This window comes from Mesoplodon mirus (assembly GCF_964341445.2).
Source record: "Mesoplodon mirus genome assembly, chromosome: 1".
In the NCBI taxonomy this organism is placed as follows: Eukaryota; Metazoa; Chordata; class Mammalia; order Artiodactyla; family Ziphiidae; genus Mesoplodon; species Mesoplodon mirus.
The window spans coordinates 32,932,083-32,956,021 of NC_138976.1; the positions used below are offsets into that span (position 1 = coordinate 32,932,083).

A 23,939-nucleotide genomic window follows, 5' to 3' on the forward strand; every position below is an offset into this window, starting at 1 on the left:
CCTACATCAGATGAGGAGGCATACAGGCTGTCCAACCTGTACTATTTAGCCAAGCAAATAAAAAGTAATAATTTCAGGTAGAGCCATGAAAAACTTTAAACCAGGGTACTGTTGTACTATCACATGGAGTTTTGAGGGGCTCAGATGAGATTATCCATGGAAAGTGCCTCAAATGGTGCCTTGCCTAAAGGGTTAATGTATGTTTATTATATATTATTAAAGTTGTTGAAGAAGTCCTCTGTGAGGAAGTAAATTATGACTTAGACCCTGAATGATGAAAAGGAGATAGTCAATTAAGGATCTGGGAAGAGAGTTTCAAGCTGAAGTAACCTCAGCTGCGAAGGCCCAGAGATGAGAACCACCTTGGCCTGTTCGAGGGATGACGGTGAATGAGAGGGAGAGAGAAGGAAAGAGATGAGGCCAGAGGGCTTGGCAAGTATCAGATCATGTGAGCTCCCCAAGGCCAGGTAAAGAGTTTGAATTTTATTCTTAAGTATAATTAGGTATTAAGAATAGATGTGACATGATTTATATTTGAAAAAGACCACTCTGCTGGGGAGGTTGACAAAAGAGTAGAAGTGGAGAGACCAGTTGGGAGGCAGGGGAAAGATATAGATGCACTAGCTTAGGGTTGTAGAAGTAGAATTGGGAGAAATGGCTGAATTGGGGATATAACTTGGAGAATAAAGTTGATAGGACTTGATAATGCATTAGGTGTGGTGGTTGGCGGGGGTGGGAGGAAGAGAGGGAAGAGATTTATCAGGGATGATGACTAGATTTTTGGTCTGACCACCTGGGTAGATGGTGATGCCATGAGCTAAGATGGGGGAAAACTGGGAGAGGAGCAGGTTTCAGAGGGAGGGGAGGTCCAGAGGGACTCAATGGTTCTGTTTGGCCATGGTAAGTTTCAGAGGCTTACTATATTTCAAGTGAAGATATTGTGTAGGCAATTGGCTAACTCTATCTATAGCTAAGGGGAGAGGTCCAGGCTGGAGGTATTTCAAAACAAGGGGCAGGATGAGATCACCTGGTGACTAGCAGTAGATATACAGGAAAACAGAGGGTGGAAGGTTAGATACTGAATAACAATACAGGGAGATATGTGCTGTGAATGGGGCAACACCAGGTTAGTGGAGAGGGAGGCTGATCAGCAAAGTTCCATGGAAGCATTATATCCACAGAAAACCAAACAGTGACATTTTATCAGTGAGAATGCTGGTCCAGAGAGGTAATTTGCAATTAGTCACACAGCTAGTGACCTAACTGTAACTTTATACTTGAATTACTTTAAGTCAAACCCTATTAAGAGGCAGCATAGCCAGGCACCTAGGAACACAGGCTCTGGAGTCACTCTGCTTGGGTTCAAATTCTGGACCTGCCACTTACCAGGTGGGTGACTCCAGGTACATTACTCATCGTCTCTATACTTCAGTTTTCTTATCTGTAAATGGTCATACTATCTACTTAGGGACTGCTTACTATGTTCCTGGTACTAAGATTTTACATACATTATTCAACACCCACCTCCAATAATCAATGAAGTTGAATGATATTATTATCCCCATCTTACTGATGAGAAACCGAAAGCATATTTATGCATTCACAAATATTTACCGTGCCTGCATTACATGTTTCTTCGTGCTGGGGTTACATCAGGAGATACAACAAAGTCCTTGCCTTTGTGCAGCTTGTCTGTGATTTACTGAAAGGAGAAAGATGATAAACCTAATAAATATGTACATTATATGGCAATTAGAAGATGATAAATGCTATAGGAAAAACACCAGGGTAATGGAGCTAGGAAAGTTGCTGTTTTAAGTCGGGTATCAAGGGTAGACCTCTCTGAGAAGGCGACATCTGAGCAAAGATTTGAAGGAGGTGAGAGAGCGAGTCACCCAGGTAGCTAGGGAAAGAAGACTCGGAGCGGAAACAGCAAGGGCGAAGGTAGGCTCTCAGGTGAGAGCGTTTGTCTAACATCCACCAACAACGCCTAGGGCCAGCTGTGAGAGTACGATATGAAAGGAAGGGGCTGTGTATCCAGTTCTAAGAACTTTGACTTTTACTCTGGGTGAGATAAGGAACCACTGGACAGTTCTGCCCGGGGGAGTGATATAACTTGACCTTGTATTCAGGCTCAAGGTCCATCAAAGCAGTCTAGCGCTGGAGTCAGTGCTCTCAGAATAAAAGAATCAGTCGCCAGCACAAGGACTCAGCCACACAGCAAGCGCCCTGCAAGCGCCCGCCCACTACTGTGGCTGTCACGATCCTTTCACTTAAACCCCGCCCCGACCTACCGCCCTCTAGTTTCCCAGCTCCAGGGCTCCGCATCCACTCAGTCCGGTCTCCACGTAGCGCTTCCCCGGCTACGGATTGCGCAACTCAGACAACCGGGCGGAGCCTGGACGTGGGCGGAGTCTGGACGTAGGCCGAGCAGCGGCGGGCTGGAGAACGCCCTGGCCGCAGACGCACCATGGAAGCCCCGAGAACCCCGAGACCGCCCACTGACTGCGCCTGCGCACGCGCAATCCAGGCCGCCGACCTTCCAAAACTGTAATCCGCGCCGCCCCGCCCCAATTCCGGGGCGGAGTTCTTGGCTGCGCCTGCGTACAGCCTCGCCGCACCCTACGCCTGCGCGTTCAGCCAGCCCGACCCCATCCCCCAGGTTTTTCGGGTGGGGGAGGGGGCGCGTCTCGGCGAGTCACGATGATGGCGGCCACCATCCTGTGGTGAGGTAGCGGATTCTCTGCTGCTCTTGCAGAGCCCCTGGCGCTTCCTGCAGACTCAGTGGCTGGCGCCGGGCGCGTGAGGAAGCACGGTGGCCCGTGCTCGCGAGAAAGGCCGCAGTCGCGGAGGCAGCGGCGCGGCCCGGGGCCAGGGCTGGGGGAGAGGCCGCTCTTCAGGGCGAATGTGACAAGCCCCCACCCCCACCGCTTTCCTCCCGAGTGCGCGAGGAGCGCGGGCGACCCCGGGGCCCCGCCAGGCCACAGACCCCGCCCAGCGGCCAGCACCCGGAGCAGGCCCGGCAGCGGAGCTGCGCGGCGGCACCATGCTGGTCACCCTGAAGACCCTACAGCAGCAGACCTTCAAGATCGACATCGACCCAGACGAGACGGTGAGTGCGGCGGGAGCGCGGAGCCCGGCACCGGGCAGGGGAGGCGCGCGAGGCGCTCGCCGGGCCTGGGCTTGGGGCGGTGCGGCGGGGCCGTGTGCGGGGCCCCGGCCTCAGCTTCTAGAGGGTCCCGGCGGCGCGCCCGAACTGGGAGACCTCCGGTACACCCTAGAGGGCCCGGCGAGCGGGGTCTTGGGCCCCAGGCGCTGGATGAGGCCTGCGGGCTCCGAGCGCGGGCAGGGCCCGGGGGCCCGGCGGCATGCGGCCCACCGGACCTTCAGAGTTGGCTGTGGGCTTTGTGGCAGGAGTAAGGGGAAGCAGTGGTCGGACACCGAAGCCCTGGTGGCAGATGGCGTGGAGTACACGCCCGCGGGGCACGGGAGGCCTCGGCCTGGGCGCTCTCGGCGGAGGGGCCAGAGGGGGATGGGAGGTCAGGGCTGCCTCTGCGGTCTAGCCGGGCTCCCCGATGGTGGGTGCACGGGTTGGGGAGGGAGATGTCGGCGTCACCACTGTCCCTGAGTGGACCTGGTTGGGCGCTGAGGTCTAGGAAGCGCTAACTGGAGATAATGAGCCTTAAATAAAAAGTATCAGATTCCGTTTGCTGCACAGTGAGAGGCGAGTGGTGAGGGGTGGTGAAAATGCATTCTTTGCCCCCTTCGCCGCAGAATTGGTGACCCTTTTATTTGCCTATATCTTGAATCGTTTCGCTGCAGTTCTCCCACCACCCAACCCACACCCATGTGTAGATTGCCCTTTGAGCCCTCTTTGGTGGTGAAGTTTGTTGGATTAGAGCCCTTCAAATCCAGGCTCAAACTTAACTCCAGATTAATGAGTTCCCTGTGTTAGAAGTCTTGAAGTTGTAGGAGTCGGAACTCTGCACCCAACCCCCAAATAATAGCCTTTCAGGGGAGAAAAAAAGAAAATAAAAACTTTGAATCTCTTCTGTAAACTCTTGAACGCCTCAGAAGTTCACGTGTCAAATTCTCATGTCATCCTGTGTATTTGTGACTGCAAAAAGGCACTGTGTTGAAATCAGTACAACTTTTTGCCAAGATCTAAAAATGCCATTCAGTGTAAACTTCTTGTGTTCTGGAATTGTGATGCTGTACACCATTGAGATTGTCATGAGGCTGTATTTAAAGCAGCAACTTTCAGCCCATCTATATTTTTTAAAATAGGTGATTCAATTTTGGTGGAGATCTGGAGCCTTAGTGTTAGTTAATTAAATAATCCTGAGCTCCCATGTGTGGCTCTAACTTATTTGCTATGTGCCTGTTTTGCAAAGATGTGAAGATTAAATATTATTTAATTGGTGGTCAGTAAATGTAATCGATTATTAGTCACTCTGTACCTTTGAGTGAGGGTATAGTGTTATGTTTTACCTATATCATTTAATCTAAAGTTTTCTACACCTTTAATTATTTTAAAAAAGTAGTTCCCAACCTTTTTGGAATTGTGGTACTAAATGATTTTAGTTCAAGATATTTAATTATATGTGTAAATATGCTGTGTGGTAAATTCTTAAAGGTGCGGGAGATAGCAATTTTAGATGAGAAATTCAGTGTTCTCAGAAGTAATTGACAACACCCTGTGGATTGCTATTACTAACAGAAATCATATTCTTCCTGAGTATTCCTTTACTGCTCGGTGTATACTTAGAAGTTAAAGGATGAAAGTTAATATGCAGCTGCTTAATGTTTTCAGACAAAACTTTTCATAAAATGTTATTGACTTTGGATTTTTGTAGTGACATGTGTTGGTGCTGCAGGAACTTTACCAGCTTATATTCACAATTAATTCCAAGATTATTGAAACCTAAAGGATTTTTTTTTGGTAAATATCTTGGATTTATTGAAGTTATGCAGTGACTTTCTACAGCTCCACTGAATTATTTATGTTCTATAAAATTTGTAGAGCTCTTTAGGCATTTTACACATTCGTTATCTTAGAGCCAATATTGTATTTGTATAGATTCTTAACCATACTTGCTGTTTTCCAGTTTATTTCCAAGGGGGTTTAAGTTATATGAAACGTACTTCTAGAGGTATATTTTCAGAAAGCTCAGTTGTTACAGAGAGTTGCTTCTTCAGCTTTTTGTTGCTATTTGTCCAAATATAATTTTGTTGCTGTTTATGTAAATATAAAAGCTAACATTGTTAGGCTGGGACAAGAAATGAAAACACTTAATCTGGATATACTGAAACATTTACATTAAAATGACTTGTGGGTTTTTACTTTAATGGACTTAAATTTTAAAAATGGGAAAAATGTTAGAACTATTTTAATTCCATCTTTATAGTGATTTTTAATTAAATATTTATTTTTGATACAGTATTTGAGAAAATTCTAGTAAGAAAAGAAGCAATGAAAATTACATAAATAGAGGGAGACTGTAAGTGTCCTGTTTGTAATTTGTGAAAACTAGATAACCAAGGATATTAGAAATAGATCTAAAATAAAGGGGAAAAAATAGGATTTTATTGAGACCTCTAGGGAGATTCACATAAAATGAACAGATTTTGGTCTCTAAGACCTCTATTTTGGCCGCTCAGAGGTTTTATTTTTACCTAGAAGGAACTAAGAAACCTTAAGGAACTTAAGTAACTTGAGGTGGCTGGTATAGAAACTCTTGTGAGCTTGAGATGAGCAGGAGCGAAAATGAGTGAAAGGACTGAGAGATAAGAGGAATCATGGGAGTGAATCATTTGCTCAACAAGTAAATGTTCAGTGAGCTTTGACGGGCAGAACTGGAGGAGTACAGGGACATGGGGGACATGGTCTGGGTCTTCTTGGGAGCCATACTGACATAGTCTTAGCTCTGTCAGTGGCTATAGAGTAGATGCACAAAGTAGAAAAAGCAAGAGGATTTTTTTTTAAGGTGTTTGTATTTGCTTTAGTGTTTGAATGTTGAAAGTCCTCCCCTGCCTTATTTTTAACAAGTGAAACTTTAACATTCATTTGCCATTTTGTACCATTTACTTGACCATTACCATGCACTGCCTTTAGTGTTAACCATTACAAAACAGTGATTTTACTATTACAGTAATAATTCATCTCCTCATAGAATAACTGGGGAAAAAACCAACAGTAAGTTTCAGGTGAGACTTTAAATGCATAAACTGAAATGTGATTGTATTATATAAGTGACATCAAAGTTATGTGTATACATTGGAAGTTTTTGATAAGAGAATTGTGAAGATACAGTAGTTTTAATTTCTGTAGACAGTATATCTAATATGCTATGCAGTAATCTGCAAAGAATTAACCTCACTTTGTGGTATAATGGTGATTATGCTGTAAAATACTACTTGAGTACTAGTCTTGTACATGGGATTTACTAGCCATCATTTATTAGCAAATTGTTCCCATTGGGGCTTATTGTATTTTAACAGTTGTGCTGAAGATAGTACCTTATTATGGAAGTTCCCTAGATTATTAAAACATTAAGTAGTAAACATATTAAAACACTATATCACAGAGGTAAAACTAACGTTTCTTGGCATATTGGTAAAACAAAATACTGTAGTACCTGGGAAACCTAGTATGGTTTGTATCAGACCTTTGCTCTTTCTATACTTGGCACACAGTAGGCATTTAATATAGATCTTTTGAATGAATTAAATACATTTTTTGGTGAATTGCCAAGTCAGTGATCCCTCAATGTTTGCATGTTGATTTATTTAATGTTTGTTGAATACTTACTAAAAATATCAGGTCTTGCTGTTATGGTGTGTACATTATAGTGGAATAAATTAGTCGAAAAGCAAATTTTAAAAAACAGATAGTGGTAAGAGTTATGTAGAGAATTGAAATAGGGTGAGGTAATTTGATAGTGCATGACTGGGTGGCTACTTTTAAATTGGTCCCAGAAGGCCTTTCTAAATAAGGTGACATTTAAACTGAGATCTGAATAGTAAGCACTCAGAGTTGGGGAGAGTGTTTTCTGTAGGGAAAGACCTTTAAGAGTGTGTTTTGGGAATCAAAAAAGGCCTGTATTGTTGATCTAGTAGTTGAAGGAGAAGAGAGGTAAGGGATTAGAGTTAGGCAAGGGGCCAGGGCCTGTAGGGCTTTGTAATAAACTGAAGGTTTTCAATGTAAAATAGGAGGCCTTTGGGGGCTTTTAAGCAGAGGAGAAAAATTATTTCTTTTATGATTTGAAAAGGTTACTTTGACTGCTGTATGGAGAATAGATAGTAAGAAGACCATTTAGAAGGCTTGCACAACAGTCTTAAGGGGTCAAGGCTTTGACCAGGGAAGTAGGAGTGGAGATACAAAGAGAGGTGGAGGGATTTGAGATATGGTTGGGAGGATAGAGTTGAGAGAATTTTTTGATGCATTGGAGTGGGGAAAATTGAGAAATCAAAGATTAAACATAGGTTTTGGTTGTATAACTTGTGTGAATACTTGTGTTCTTTCCTGAGATGTGGAGGGATGGGAGAGGGGCAGGTTTAGGGGTTGGGGTGGAAACTCAAGACTTAAGTTTAAGATGCCTATTAAACATTCAGGTGGAAATGACAAGGAGATTTGCTATGAATTTCCGTCCCAAAGGGGAATTTGGGCTGGAGTTAGAGACATGACAATAAGCAGCATGTATGTTTGACCTCGGTCCATTGGACTGGATGAGATCATCTTGCCACAGTCTTTTTCAGTGCCCATTCTTTGCAAAATTGAGTCCAAGTGCCTAGATTATCCCTTATGTGTAATTAACTTCTCTGCTACTGGAATTGAGGAACCCTGGTGAGAATGTAGTGGGATGGGGCTTAGGGCTGAAGCCTGGGATGCTATAACATGTGGAGATTGAGTACTGAAGAGGTCAGTTAAGGAGCAACCTTTGAGGTAGGAAGAATCCAAGAGAAGAAAAAAGTTTCAAAGACGAGGAAAAGGTCAAATGTATCTACTGCTTGAGAAATCAAAAGTAAGATAAAAACAGGAAACGTGACTTTTGGTTTTGGCAACTTGGAGGTCATTAGTTACCCTAATGAGTAGTCTCCATGGAGTGTTAGGGCCAGAATTTAGTGGATTGAGGAATGAATGGGAAACATGTGAAAATGATCACAATAATTCTGAGCGTCACAGCCTATGGTAGGCATCGTTTAAAACACACACACACACACACACACACACACACACACACACACACACACACACCCAGAATTGTGGGAAAATATGTAATAGTATATGTTTTAAAAAGCAGAAATGGGGACCAGCATGATTAGTAACTTGCCTGGGGTCATACAGCAATGGCCTTGGTAGTTTCACTGTCTGTGAATGATGTTCTTGCCCATACTCTGACCTTCTGTTCCTTAATCGCTCATCCAGTGATCTTTCCTTCTACTCTACCTCAGTTATTCAGACTCATGACTGGTAACTAGCTCTTATCACAACCATAACTGTAGCTCTTCCCCCCATCCACAGTAATCTGTTTTTAGTATCCCACTTTAACTTCCCTCTGATGCCAATGCTAATGAGACTTAGGGTCTATTCGATCCATACTCCTTTTCACTGGCCCTCCCCTCGTGTTATTGCTTCCACTTTTGCCCAGCTAAAATAGAGTCAGTGACTATAATCACTCCCTTGCAAGGGTCAGGTATAGCATGTCTCTTGAGCCAGGCTGCCTAAGTTTAAATCCTGGCCTTAGTACTTGCTGTGTGATGTGACATTTGGCAAGTTACCCGATTTTGCGCCTGTTTCCTCATCTGTAAAAAGAGAATACAGCCATGGAAGTACTAACATCACAGGATTGTTTTGAAGGTTATGTGAGTTTGAGATGATACACAGAGAGTGCTTAGTGACAGTGCTTAACAACATGGTCCCACTCTCACTCCATTATTCTTGTTTGAAATACTCCAAATATGATTAAATTCAAGTCTGTGTTTGTGCTTGCACCTGTGCAGCTAGAAGGCGAACACATAGACACCTTGACTTGTCTCACTTAAATTCCTGAACAATAATCGTAATCAGGCCCTTGTAGTGACAGTCATACATTTCACTATTCACTTTTCCACTGTCATAGGCAGATTTCATATCATCTTCTCTCTTTATTCTCCATCAGTGACCCTAGATTTTAGGTTTTATTGAAAATATAGAAACAGTCGGGACAGAACTTTTACAAGATCCTACTAGAGCTCCCTACCTGCTAGCCTCCTTTTATTGTGGAGATAGCTATGTATTGTGGATGGTGCTATCTAAGGCCAATCCCCCCCACTTTTCCACAGCATCCTAAACTCTTGTCGTTTATGAAGGACATCACTCCATCAGTTCTCCTTTTCTACATCATTGGTTTTTCCATTTCTAAATTTATTTATTTATTTATTTATTTTATTTATTTCTGCATTGGGTCTTCGCCGCTCTGCGCGGGCTTTCCCTAGCTGCGGCAAGCAGGGGGCCTCTCTTGTCTGTGGTGCTCGGGCTTCTCACTGCAGTGGCTTCTCCTATTATGGCGCACGGGCTTAGTTGCTCCGCGGCACGTGGGATCCTCCCGGACCAGGGCTCGAACCTGTGTCCCCCTGCATTGGCAGGCAGATTCCCAACCACTGTGCCACCAGGGAAGCCCAATTTTTCCATTTCTAGAGTATCTAAACATTTTCCTTGTCTTAATAAAACCCTCCCTTGTCTCCATATTTGTCTACTCCCCCATTTCTCCCTCTTCCTTACATCAGAACTTAAGAGTAGGTCTTGAGTCTGTTTGCTTTTTTTTTTTTTTAACATCTTGCTCTTTCAAATACATCATGCTATTCCTAAGCTAGAGGAGAGTTTTCTCCCACTTTATAGTTGCCCTGTGCCCTTGAGCATAGTACTTAAATCTCTTTTCCTGTGAGTACAATGGGAGTAATAATAATTTACCTACCTTCCTCAGTAGAGTTGATCTGAAAATCAGATGAGATTATGGATCTGAAAAATTTTTGGTGAATTGTGAAATCAGAAAGAAATTTATGCAATTTCTTTTTTAACAAGTCCTGTTTGATCAGTGTTTTCACTGTCCTTTTTGAACAAGGTTTGTGTAAGTGAGATATCCTCATTTTCTTAGCTTGATGTAATCAGCAATTTCAGTGTTGAGAGCAGTGTTGTGCTTTTTTTAGCTTGGAAATTGAGATTATTTGGTAGATAATGTATAAAATTTCTGTTACCTTTGGAAAGAAATGTGCTAAATTTAAGCCTGCTGTAGAACAGTGAATCCTGCTGAAGGACACCACGTCTGTTGCCTATAAGTTTGGATAAATACATTCCTTGTGTAATGTCTCAAAGAGCTAATTTTATAATAGAATGAACTTTATAAACCCTTTAACATTACATGTACCTATTCCAGCAGAGGAAGTAGACCAGCTACAAATGACTAATATGTACGAATAGGTCCTAGATACTTCAACAGGTAGATAAAAATTGTTATTTGTCTCTCCCTCTGCCCTCTCCGCCACACACTTCTGGTTGAATGAGGTAGGTGGCTTCTTTGTAGTATGTTAGATCCATTCTCTGCCTATATAGAAACTTGAAAATTTACAAGTAACTTGGGAGTTTCTACTTTTCCATTTTCAAAGTCTGTGTCTGTTTTGATTGTTTGAAACCATACTGTTAGGAATATATTTTATAATAGAAGAGATTAAATTGGCGTAAATAGGTAGGTTTAGGAGCCTGAATACCATAGTTTCTGTGAGGGAAAATTAATTCTGTATATAAAATTATATTTTAAAAAGTAACCTTCTGGATCATAACCCTAATTTGAGAATTGGTTGCCTTTGTTTACTGTTTATCCACATATTATTAATACTGTAGTCTTAGTTATTCTTTCAGTTAAAAACAAAAAACTCTTGTGCCACATTTTTTTCATTCCTTGGGTCCAGTGGGGGAGATTTTTCCTGTTGCACTGATGTCAACCGACATCTTCATAATTCTGTTTTTAGAATTAGCAGAAACCGACCTTGTGGAAGAGATTCAGGAAATACTCCTTGGTGCCTGCACCAGTTTCTCAAATGGAAGGATACCACCCAGGGAACCAAAGAGGAAAAAGCTCTGCCCATAGCGTAAATCTATGAAATCCTTTTGTAAACATATTTGGCTTTAGGTCTCTTTTTCCTTTTGCTAATGGTTTAATTGCCAAACCTTATTTGCTCTTACTAATTTTTTAATTTGCTAGGCTATGTAGTGTTAGAACTACTGTCCAGAATTTTCTTTTTTAGTGAAATCTCTTAAATTGCAGCATGTACTTGTGTAATATTAGTAATGGTGGCGGGGGGTGGGGTGCGATGAGATTTTTTTTTTTTCTTTTAAACTATTTAAATTTCCTCTTAAATGACTAAAAATAACCCAGGCTTGTTATGGTAAGTAAAGTGTATAAAGTAAAAGAACGAAAGGCTTTAGGCTCCTGGTCTAAGTAACCACTATTGGATCCTGTATATGGTTCTGGTCTTTTTTAAAAAAAAATACATATATATGTACATGTAATACATAAACACAACAACACTATGTTTTTAAAAATCAGTTGCTTAGCAACTAGCTTTTGTCCCTTAAAGATAATATTTCACCCAGTCATTTATATATGCATGCGTTCCGTGAATATCTTTCATATATAGTCATCGTTCTTATTGTATTCCATAAGTATTCAAATGGATGTATGAGCAGTGATGTATTTTACCATTTCACCATTGATGGATGTTTAGGGTTGTTTGCAGTATTACAACCAGTAGTGTACTGCACATGTTTTGTTCATATATCGTTGAAGTATTTGTGTGAACATCTCTTTAGCATTGATTCTTAGAGGTGGAATTATTGGATCAAAGGATGGCAGATTGTCTCAGAAATGCATGCATCAGTGTTCACAAATCTCAACAGTATTTGTTGTTCTCAAATACTAATGTCCATCTGAGTTACTAGCCAGGATTCAAATAGAGATCTAGCACAGAATAAATGAGATAAATATTGTGGAGCTCTTTGTACACTGCCTGACACATGGTAAGTACGTAGCGCCCATGAGCTATCATAACAGTAATGAGGAAAATATGCTGTAGCATTGAGGAAGCTGGGTTATTTTATGAATATTCAATTGCCAGCCTAATCAACAAGCAGTAGTTCTAGAAATCTTACGCAAAAGTTATGTGTAAGAAGACTGACATGCAAAACATCATGGTACTATGGAGATACGATTTATAAGACATTATTTTTATATCTGAAACATAGAATTTAAATTCGTTGAGTGGAAAGAACTACTTTTAATGGTGGTTGGCCTGAGCTAGGGTAGTCCCATGGGATGCAATATAGTGTTCACATTGGGAAGTAGTTAGATGGTAAGTTGGAACCACTGGATAAATAATTTAATGTGAGGAATACAGGAGAAGGAAGAGACAAATACCTCACAAGGGAATGGGATGAAAAAGGATAACTGCTCTGCTTTTGTGCTGGCACTTTTTCATAGTGATTATCTCCCTTTTGGGGAAAAAATAAAAGCCATGTCAACTATGTTTAGTATTAGATGTTGAGTATATTTTTCTTTTAAAATGCACAATTTCATAAGAGAGAAGTATGTGGCTAGAAAAAATTTGACTTCTTGAGTGTTAACCATGCATTGTCTCTAGTTGAATCAATGATAAACTCCCATTCTTTATCTAGGGGGAAATAAGCAGCAAAATGAAAGTTTAGTTCCTGCTTCTTGTTTGTTAGCCTTAGAGAAGCCTGGTTATTTACTGGGATCATAGTGCTTAGTTTTAGATCCATCCTGTTGAGATGACTTATTGGAAGTATTGGCACGGGGCTCAGCACAGAGGAGTCATAACTACATCAGCTGCTGGACGTAACCTTTCCAAGAGAAACCATGTGCAGAGTTGCTACCTTTTCCTTCTTTGCAACATCCAGAAAGAAGGCCTTTCTTTATAGCTGTTTTAAAGTGTGCTCAATTTGACTGAGTTAGGGAAGACTTAGACAAAGTAGTCTAGAAACCGTCTTTCAGCAATTACATTATGGTTGAAATGCCTATGGGACATCCAGTGAAGGTGTCAAGTAGAGAGTCAGGAGAGAGCTGGGCTAGAGATACACATGACATATGAATGGTTCTTAAAACTAGGAGTAGATGAAATGGATTATCCTAGAAGCCTATGTAGAAGAAAAGGCAGTCTTGGGCATAACCCTAAGTAACACTTAAAGGTCTGGCCAAGGAAGAGGATTTCAAAAAGGAGTGAACAAAGAGAGAGGAGGAAAACCAGAAGAGTGTGGTCTTATGGAAGCCAAAGGAAGACAGTGCAAAAAGGAGAGATGGGTCAGTACTGTCAAATGTGGCAGAGAGGTCCAGTAATACTACAGAGAAGGACTAAGAAGTGTCTGATGATGATGTTGCTGAATTTAGTGGTACTGGTGAGGGCAGTCTTAATGGAATTGTGGGAGTAGCACTACTGCAGAAAATAAGCTGCAAAATGAGAACAAAGTCTGTGCTTCAGTTTATCAGCATTGTGTTGCACCCTGGAGTAATAAGTGTGGGGTTATGAGTAAGTAAAGACAATGTATAGTTAATTTTTTGAAAATTACTTGAGACTAAGGGGAGGAGAGGGTAGCTGACAGGAGACGGATTGTGGGGGGTTTTGTGTGTTTTTAAGATGATAGAGAATTGGGTCTGTTTAAGTGTGAATGGAAATGAACTGGCTTTGAGGGAGAGGTTGAAAATAAAAGTTGGCGGGGTGGGGGAGTAGGAAACATAATGAATCTAGCAAGGTACTGGAGAACAGGAATTAGATTTGAAGAGAGGGATAGCTTTCATTTAGTAGGGAAGAAGATTGAGATTAGGTGGATCTGGATGCAAAAAAACATGTGTCAGTTTGGTAGCAGAAAGTTGAGGGTGTGAGTTCCTGTGGTGTCTTCTGTACCTTGAAGTAGAAAATGGTCATCTGCAGGGGGTTGGGGGGGAGTGTTGGGAATCAGATTTAGAGGAGAGTACAGGTTTCAAACAACCTCTTGGAGGAGGGAGGAGAGGGCTAACCAGGGGAACAGAAGGATTGGGGGTGTCGTTCTTTTTCTCCAGTAACATTTAGAAGACTGGATATAAATGTGGATAGGCAGCTGGTTAGACATTAAAGGTGAGATGTGTTAGCTAAGTGAGGTAGAAGAGTATGACACCACAGTGGTTGAAGTAAATTTTATTTTGAGTACTGACAAATAAATTCAACTGTGTTGGTCCAGATGTGGAGTTTTGCCTGGTAGCAGCAACAGAAAGGCAAACAGGTCTGTGATGTTAGGAAGAAAGTGATAGAAGCAGTGGCATTATTGTCTAAGCTGAATAGAGCTTGCAGTAAAGATCAGAATGAATGAAAGTAGAGGCTCAAGGAACCAAAGTTGTAATGAGATGCAAGACCAGGTGTAGTGAAGAGTTACTGAGAGAGCTGGTGGGAATAGGAGGTTGGCACTTACCATTTCAAAGAGCATTTTGGGGATGATGAGATTCAGCCTGTGTCCTGAATGACTGTGAGTAGATGACTTAAGTGGATTGGCAGTAAAGATCATTGGGTTGAGTTTAAGGAACAATGCCAGAGGTTTGGACAGGTCAGGGAGCCTGGTTCCAAGGTCTAGTTCACTTCTTTTCTTTCTTTTTTTTTTTTTTTTTGATTCATTTGTAAACAGGATTGTTTACTACAAGGTATTTTTTTAATCTTTATTGAGATATACTTCAAATACTACAAAAGTTCACGTATTTTCTTTGACACATGACCCAAGGTGGTTTTGCTGCGTTGAATCCACACACACACCCCCACACCCTCTGCCCCCAAAATGTCAAGGTGTCCTGGCGTATTGCCCACAAAACATTATATCATTTGATACCCTCATTCTGAGAGTGTGTCTCTTCACACTTAACACCAAAAATTGTTCAAGACAGTCTTTTCCAATATGACCGTCTATTGGATTAATGATGTCTGACATTAAAATTTGTGCTTTTGGTTACTAATGATGTTAAGCTTTTCTTTTTATTGGGTGTATAATTGTGAATTGCCTGCCCCTGTCATTTGTCCATTTTTCTGTTGGCACAAGAACCATTTTCTACCATTTCTCTTAATTTATTTTATTTGCATTTTCCCTTTTGTTTATGTGTCTTGTTGTTTCTATTTCAGTGGCGTGCTTAGTTTATTAATTTTCCTTCTTGTTAAATAATAAACATGTTTAGTGTTAGTCTATGATTACTTTTTTAACCACATCATCTAGGTATTGTTATGTAGAGTTCTCATTGTTATGTTCTTAGTATTCTTTAATCACAGTTTTGATTTCTTTGAAGCAATGTTATTTAGTCGTAAAGTGACTAGAGGGATTTTTTGTTGTTGTTTGTCCTCCTTTCCCACTCTTAATCATACACATAGCAGGTTGAGATTCTTGTGATGGATTTCCACTTTGGGAATTTCAGGATAGCAGTGATGCTACTGGCCCACTTCAGGGAGATCAGTATAGCAAGGGTGATTTATGTGGCATTTGCAAAATACTCTGCTCTAAAGCTTGGAGCCAGAAGAGCTGGTTTTGGATTTCAGCTACTACTTATAGTAGCAATGTGATTTGGGGAGGAACCCTCCCTTTTGTATCCCTATCGTGACAGTTTTCCACTTAAAGCTCAGAGCTATCAATTCAGACAATTTTTTTTTTGCGATACGCGGGCCTCTCACTGTCGTGGCCTCTCCCGTTGCGGAGCACAGGCTCTGGACGCGCAGGCTCAGCGGCCATGGCTCACGGGCCCAGCCGCTCCGCGGCATGCGGGATCTTCCCAGACCGGGGCACGAACCCGTGTCCTTTGCATCGGCAGGCGGTCTCTCAACCACTGCGCCACCAGGGAAGCCCCAGGCAATTTTTAGAAGAATTCTGGGAACTGAAGGAAGTGGAATTTTCCCCCTTGATTCTTGGTCATTTAAAGTAGTGAAATTTAGTTCCATTATGTCTCCTTGCCTTTTTGTTTTGTTTTTTTTTTTTTACTCCTATGCCACCCTACTTCAGAAATTGATTACACTCTTTTTCTAAGTATCAGTACTTCATAATGAACCTGTGGTCATGTAATTTTAGGGATGGAAGACCATAAAGATCATGTGTTCCAGTCCCTCTTTATAGATGAGACTGATGTTGAGAAAAACTGAGCTACTTGTTCAAGACCGTTGAAGTAATACAGTGGTTCTCAACGTCGGCCGGACTGTAAACCAACTGTAAAGCTTTTCAAAAATATTCATGTCCAGACCCACCCTCAGAAATTATATTTTAATTGGGCTTTATAAAGCTCCCTCAGGTGATTATAATGAAACATTAGCCACTTTTAAAGTGAATAATTTGCCTTTTAACATTCACATTTAACCTTTTTTTTATTATTGTGCACAAGACCACTTTATTTCTTAGACCTTTTAGATTAGAGAGCTTTTCTTTACTTTCTTACTCTGTGAGAAATAAGCCCATAAACTTTATAGTGAGAATCAAAACTTTCTGCTTTTGAAACCTTTGTTTTGAATAGACTTATAAAGTCAACTGGTAAAGTCTTTTTTTAAAAAACTGTGTACGTGGAACAGATGGTAAAACAGTTTATACTTATACCTAGTAGTATGGGTTGTTAATAATAGGTCTTTTTGACGTAATATTATAAAGACATGATCTTTGAAGTTTTTGGAGTCATTAATAGTATGTATAAAATTTTTATCTTGCATCATTTGTTCATATTCTGGATTTTCATTTGTTTAGACTTTTTCAAAAATTAAAAAATTTTTTCCTATAGGTAAGAGCACTGAAAGAGAAGATTGAATCTGAAAAGGGTAAAGATGCCTTTCCTGTAGCAGGTCAAAAATTAATTTATGCAGGTATGCATTAAATGCTGAAATTAATATGCCATTTTCTTGTGTACTGTGACATTCTTTTAGTTTTAGAAATTGCCATCTTGCAAACTGTAGTGTATACAAATTGATTGTCAGAAACATTGTATAGATAAAAGCAGAGAATGAATAGTCATTTGAATGTTATTAATATTCAGTCCTCTGTTTTTTCACATTTGCTTTATGTATTTCTCCATCCAGTGATGTTAGATAGTTTTGCTTATTAGTTTTATCTTTTGTAAGTATTATGTAACTGGCTGTATTTGTTTTGTTTTTTGAATTAAAAAAATTCTTACTGAATTAGTTTGTGTGACATTGTATAAGGTGTATAGGGTGTTACTCTGATACACTTATATATTGTAATATGATTGCCAGTGTAACGATATTTATCAGATTACATGATTAACAGTACAGTTTTATTGTCTGTGTTCATTATACTGTGCATTAGATCTCTGTGGCTTATTTACTACTCATTAGAAGTTCGTACTCTTAAACACCATCACTCTTCCCTCCCCCACGCCCCATACCCTTGGTAACCACCAAGGTAAAATACTCTTTTTTATAAGTTTAGGTTTTTAGATTCCACATATAAGTGATATCATACTTAGCATAATGTTCTCAAGGTTCATCATGTTGTTGCAGACGGCAGGATATCTTCTTTCTCATGGGTGAATAATGTTGTGTATATGGGTCACGTCTTTTTTATTCATTCATCATTGATGGGCATTTTGGATTGTTTCCATATCTTAGCTATTGTGAATAGTGCTGCTGTAGAGATGGGAGTGCATATGTCTTGTCAGAATCCTGCTTTCATTTTCTTTGGGTATATACCCAAAAGTGGAATTGCTGGATCATATGGTAGATCTATTTTTAATTTTTTAAGGAACTTCCATATTGTTCTCCATAGTGGTTGGACCAATTTACATTCCCACTAACACTGTGTAAGGATTCTTTTTTCACCACAACCTCACCAGCCCCTCTTGTTTCTTGTCTTCTTGATGATAGCTATTCTAACAGGTGTGAGGTAATACCTCGTTTTGATTTGCATTTCCCTGATGCTTAGTGATGTTGGGCATCTTTTCATCTGTCTGTTGACTATTTCGATGTCCTCTTTGGAGAAATGTTGGTTTACTCTGCTAATTTTTAATCAGATTGTTTGGTTTTTTGTTATTGAGTTGACTGAGTTCTTTATGTATTTTGGATATTAACCTCATATCTGATATATGGTTTTCAAAATTTTTCTCTCATTCTGTAGTTTGTTCCATTCTGTAGAATTCTTTTCATTTTGTTATTTGTTTCTTTTGTTGTGCAGAGCTTTTGAGTTTGGTGTAGTCCCATTTGTCCTTTTTTTTTTATTTTTTGTGCTTTTGAGTTTGGTGTAGTCCCATTTGTCCTTTTTTTTTTATTTTTTGTGCTTTTGGTGTCATGCCCAAAAAATTATTGCCAAGACCAAAATCTCTGACTTTCTTCCCTCCATTTTCTTCCAGGAGTTTTATGGTATCAGGCCTTATGTTTAAGTCTTTGATCCATTTCAAGTTAATTTTTGTGAGTGGTGCAAGATAGGGGTCCACATGTTTCTTCAGTTTTCCCATCAAGCTGAGCATCTTTTTTAATCTGTTGAAATGAAACCATTTATACTGATTATGTGTATTAATGTACTTGGAATCATTCCTGTGAAATTAAATTTCAGTTTAGCTGTTTTTTAAATAAAATACCAAAATTGAAGAATACAGAAGACCTTACATGTCAAAAGACACTATAAATAAGCGACAGGAGAAGAAAGATTAATATTCAAATTATATAAAGAGCTCTTACAAATCAGTAAGGAGAGGATGACCCAATTAAAAAGCAACAAAGGATATGAATAGGAAATTGTAAATTAACTAACCTCACTAGTAACCAGGAAAATGTGTGTTAAAAATAGACTTGATATGTGAATTTTGTGGAGAAAATTCTTTTCTTTGTTCTTGAGAAGAAATACTGAGCACTGTCATTGTAGATGTCGGTAAGGTGGATCTTGAGTTGCCCATGGATTCTTGTCTCTTCCTATATAGAGATTTTCAAGTATTTTCTTAACTGAGGTGGTTTAGAGGAAACACCAGCCCTGTGATGAGGAATCAGAAGCCTGAAGAGGTGCATGTAGTTGGTGGCAGACATAAAACTAGAATTTCTGCTTTCTAGTCTTGGCCTGTTTTTTCAATCCTATGCAGAGTAGAGACACTATTCCCTTTTGTCTTAATGCTTGCAGCTTTTGATTCAATAACTTTTTTTTTTTTTTTTTTTTGCGGTACGCGGGCCTCTCACTGCTGTGGCCTCTCCCATTGCGGAGCACAGGCTTCAGACACGCAGGCTCAGCGGCCATGGCTCATGGGCCCAGCCACTCCGCGGCACGTGGGATCTTCCCGGACTGGGGTACGAACCCACGTCCCCTGCATCAGCAGGCGGACTCTCAACCACTGCGCCACCAGGGAAGCCCCAATAACTTTTTAAAAATGGAAAACAAATTTCAAGGAAAAGGAAGCCTGAAGGAATCCTGACCTCACATTTGTCCTTCTGCATGACTAAAATCTTACATAGTCTGTGTGCCTTACTCAGTTCTATATTATCTTACCATTTCTGTGTACCAGGTCACCATGAGTATCTTATTTTTATAGCAGTGGAACATTTCTGTGTTGCAGGTATCCAGTATTTGTGGGAGCAGGCAGTTCGTTCATTTTTCCTTCCATCAAGAGGGATTATAGGTTATTCCGGGGAAGGGGTGGGGAATCCTTGAGCATCTCAAAATTGAATTTTATTTGTCTTCATGATCTCCTCTTTCTCAGGACCTAGTTAATATTTCCTTACCCAGCAAGTCTTTTTTATTATAAGTAATAATTTTTAAGAAATGCTTGGGATTGAGATACCCACGTACAGTACATGAGTTTGCTATCTTTTAGTCAAATGCTTATTTATGCCTTCTTAACTAATCATGTATCCACTTATGTTTATCTTGGCTGAGTGGTTAATCTTTTTCTTTGGGGAAAGTTTTAATTGATAGAATTGATGTTGGTGATTGTTTCAACCTCAGTTAGTGTAAGACAAGGTTACGGTGCCTTCAGTAATATGTTTTTTTCTTAATGTGCTAGGCAAAATCCTCAATGATGATACTGCTCTAAAAGAATATAAAATTGATGAGAAAAACTTCGTGGTAGTTATGGTGACAAAAGTAAGTTTCAACCTCGTTGTATATATCTTTATGCATGTGAGTTTAAAAAAAAAAAGAAAAGATGATCCCAAGTCTTGCTTTACACTTTCAAGTGAAAACAGTTTATACCCATCCATAGTGGCATGCACTTAATTGTTATTAAAGGTTTTAACAGTTTACTTTGAGTCAACTATAAAGTTAATAGTTTTATATATTTGTAGTTTGAGCATAATTTTAAATATGTCAAAACAACTGATGTGTGAAGTGTCATGTTAAAATTATTAGGTATTGTTGGATTAGTAAAATCACTAGTTGTAATTATTAGAGAATGTGATTCTTAGAAATTGAATAAATGTTTCTTATTTTGTGGTTTTTAATAAGAGTGCCTTAAAAGGATTTGCTAAATGATGTACTAGACCTAACAAATACTTCAGGGCTGAAAGACATATAGATTAACAACTTCAGTGATACTTCTTAGCCAATGGGATAGATTTTTAGAAACTAAAAAAGGGAAAAGACAGCTAAGAGAATGATGGAATGATTATTGTGAGAAGGTTTTTAACAGGAACTTTTTTGCGATTTATTGGACTGAAATAAAAGTCAGAAGTTTTTCTCTAAAGCAGAGAATGAATATGGATTCTTTCAGGATTTTTGTTTTATTTATATACTTGTTTAAAGATACATAAGCATGCAGTAGAGAGTTAAGACAAATAGAGGAGTGGTGGTGCTCATGATACTTTTAGGACTGAATTATGATCCTAAATTCTAAACTCCTAATAATCTCAGAAGAGTAGTGTTACTTGTAGCACCCAAAATAAATTTAACTAGGTAATTGGAAACCAGTTTGTCAAAGACTGAAAATAGAATAAATGTGAGGTTTTTTTTAAGTCTCAAAGTAATTGATATATGCAGTAGAAAACAAAGTTGAACAAGTAAATTTTTTTAACGTCTTTATTGGAGTATAATTGCTTTACAATGGTGTGTTAGTTTCTGCTTTATAACAAAGTGAATCAGTTATACATATACAAATATCCCCATATCTCTTCCCTCTTGCATCTCCCTCCCTCCCACCCTCCCTATCCCACCCCTCTAGGTGGTCACAAAGCACCTAGCTGATCTCCCTGAGCTGATCTCCCTGTGCTATACGGCTGCTTCCCACTAGCTATCTGTTTTACATTTGGTAGTGTATATATGTCCATGCCACTCTCTCACTTTGTCCCAGCTTACCCTTCCCCCTCCCCGTATCCTCAAGTCCATTCTCTAGTAGGTCTGCGTCTTTATTCCCATCTTGCCCTTAGTGAACAAGTAAATTTTAATTATGGAATACTTTTGTAGTGAGAAACGAAAAGCAGCTAAACAATTTACATGTACTGGACTTAATTTTTTTTTAATCTATTAAGAACCATATTGATTTTGCTATATTTAAGCACTTATTAAATGTTAAACCTTAAATACACAGGAACAGAATCATATGAGGAAACTTTGCCTCAACTCGTTTTTTCAAAAATTGTGGTACACAGCACAAAATTTACAGATTTAACCATTTTTAAGTGTTTGGTTCATTGGCATTAAATACATTCACATTGTTGTGTAGCCATCACCACCATCTGTTTCTAAACCTTTTTTCATTTTCCTAAACTGAAACTCTGTACCTGTTAAACAGTAACTACCCATTTCCCCTGCCCCCCAGCCCCTGACACCACTGTTGTCCTTTCTATGAATTTGACGACTCTTCATACCTCGTATAAGTGGAATCATACAGTATTTGTCCTTTTGTGACTTGTTTATTACCCTTAGTATAATGTCTTCAAGGTTCATCCACGTTGTAGCACGTGCCAGAATTTGTCCTTTTTAAGGCTGAATAGTATTCCCTAGTCTAGTTTTATCATACATAGTACATAGTGGAAAATGTGGTAGCCACACATTTGGGTATGTATTTGTTATGGTCTTATTTCCTTTAGTATTATAGTAACGTTGACTATTTAGAACATAACTAAGAGTTAAGCAGGATAGGTAAGTCCCATCCCCCTACCTTGCACAAGGCACTTTTTTCCAGTACACTCTATACTGGCTCAAATAGAACAGGGCACAAATCCACTCATTGCATTTACAGTTTGTTGATTTATACTTGGGGCAGATTATGTTGAATTTTAATCTCATCTTTCATCAAATCAGTTACCTTTTCACCTTAGGTAAGTTATGAGCTAAGCAGGTAGTGAGCATTGATAGGCTGTAGGAGAAGAATAAAACTCATATAATATGATTTTTACCCATATGTAAATTGCTTTTTGCTTGGTGGGAATGTTTATGCCTCTGATTCTAGTTCAGAAAGTGCTGAGCATGCGGTTATAACTTTATTTGGCCTTTATTTGTCGGTTTAACTGTATATACATCTCAAAAGTTATGTTAATCTCTTTGTACTTACACCTATTGGCTTGTAGTCAATATTGGGATTTTCTTCCCTCCTCTACAATACAGCAGACTTTCTGGCATGTTCATTAATCATACTTCTGTTTATACTTTCATTTCAAGAAAGTTATTTTTGTTGCTTTGAAATGACGATAAATACTTTGAAGTTGTAACCAAGAAACTTTAATTGTGAAGTTTTGGGGGGGAATTATGTGGTTATTTTTCTGGATACACATTCTGTACGTTTTAAAATATTTGCTTCTTTTGGTTCTTTTTTCATAATGATCCGAAGACTGAAACCGTTGGCTAAAGCTAAAGGAAGTTGATAGTTAATATATATGCTCTCATCAGCTTTGAAAGAATAACATAAATAGTGATTCAGATTGCTGCTGTTGATCACTCATTATGTCACCTTACAAAATTATTTTCAAGTTACAATCTTGTATTAGTGTTATGTTAGTTTGTAGCATCCAGAGATGAGGTAATAATGCAGTGTTTTATCGTAATGCATTACTTTGATTTGTAACGTGTTTAGCCCAAAGCAGTGACAACGCCAGCACCAGCTACAACTCAGCAATCAAATTCTGCCACCACTACCACGGTTAGTTCCTCCACGGCACCAGCTGTGGCTCAGGCACCAACCCCTGCCCCCACTTCGGCTCCCACTCCCACACCTGCATCTGTCACTCCAGCATCAACGACAGCGTCTTCTGAACCTGCACCTGCTAGTGCAACGAAACAAGAGAAACCTGCAGAAAAGCCAGCAGAAACACCAGTGGCTGCTAGCCCAACATCAACTGACAGGTAAGAACTGGATTCTAGGAAATTGTATAGGAATATGTTCATAACAGTGACTTCATGAATGTATTTCTTTTGACTATTGTTTTGATCAAACTATCTATCTACTATGTTAAACTTTTTCTAAACTTTGAACCCTGACTAAAGCAGTAGGCTTGTGTCTGTTCTGTAATCTGAATTTGTATACTCTGCATTGTTTTTTTTTCCTCCCAGGGTGAAGGGAAAGGGGTCAAAGTCATTACTCATTTTGTGTAGAAAAGTTAGGAAATACAAATAACCAAAAAGAAGAAGAATTATAAAATAATCTGACAGTATATTATAGCTTGACACATTATAAATAACTTGACATTTGTCCCCCGATCATTATTATATTTGACCTATATTCTTTGACTATTGTCACATCTATCATAAACATCCTTCCATGTCAGTAGATTTTTCCAGTTGCTACATAGTATTGTGTTTGGGTCTAACATTTGTTAGGTCTTAACCTTAGAAAAGAAATTAAGGTCTTTGGATTTTTCCTCATCTGTAAAATGTGGATGACAGCAGGACCTATCTCATCGAGTTGTTATAAGGATTCAGTGAAATAAGTGTAAAAGATATGGAATAGCACATGGCGCACAGTATGTGCTGAGTAAGT

At 39.5% G+C, this 23,939-nt stretch overlaps 1 protein-coding gene across 1 annotated transcript in view; it reads left to right on the top strand.

Annotated features, from left to right (window-relative positions):
- Positions 1-2,667: 2,667 nt before the first annotated feature.
- RAD23B (RAD23 homolog B, nucleotide excision repair protein) overlaps positions 2,668-23,939 on the top strand; it is a 45,244-nt gene continuing 23,972 nt past the window's right edge. Inside the window, exons 1-4 of the mRNA XM_082613841.1 lie at positions 2,668-3,112; positions 16,815-16,896; positions 20,034-20,113; positions 23,037-23,305. Of these exons, the coding sequence (XP_082469967.1) occupies positions 3,047-3,112; positions 16,815-16,896; positions 20,034-20,113; positions 23,037-23,305 (497 nt within the window). The 5' untranslated portion in view covers positions 2,668-3,046. The remainder of the gene's footprint in view (positions 3,113-16,814; positions 16,897-20,033; positions 20,114-23,036; positions 23,306-23,939) is intronic.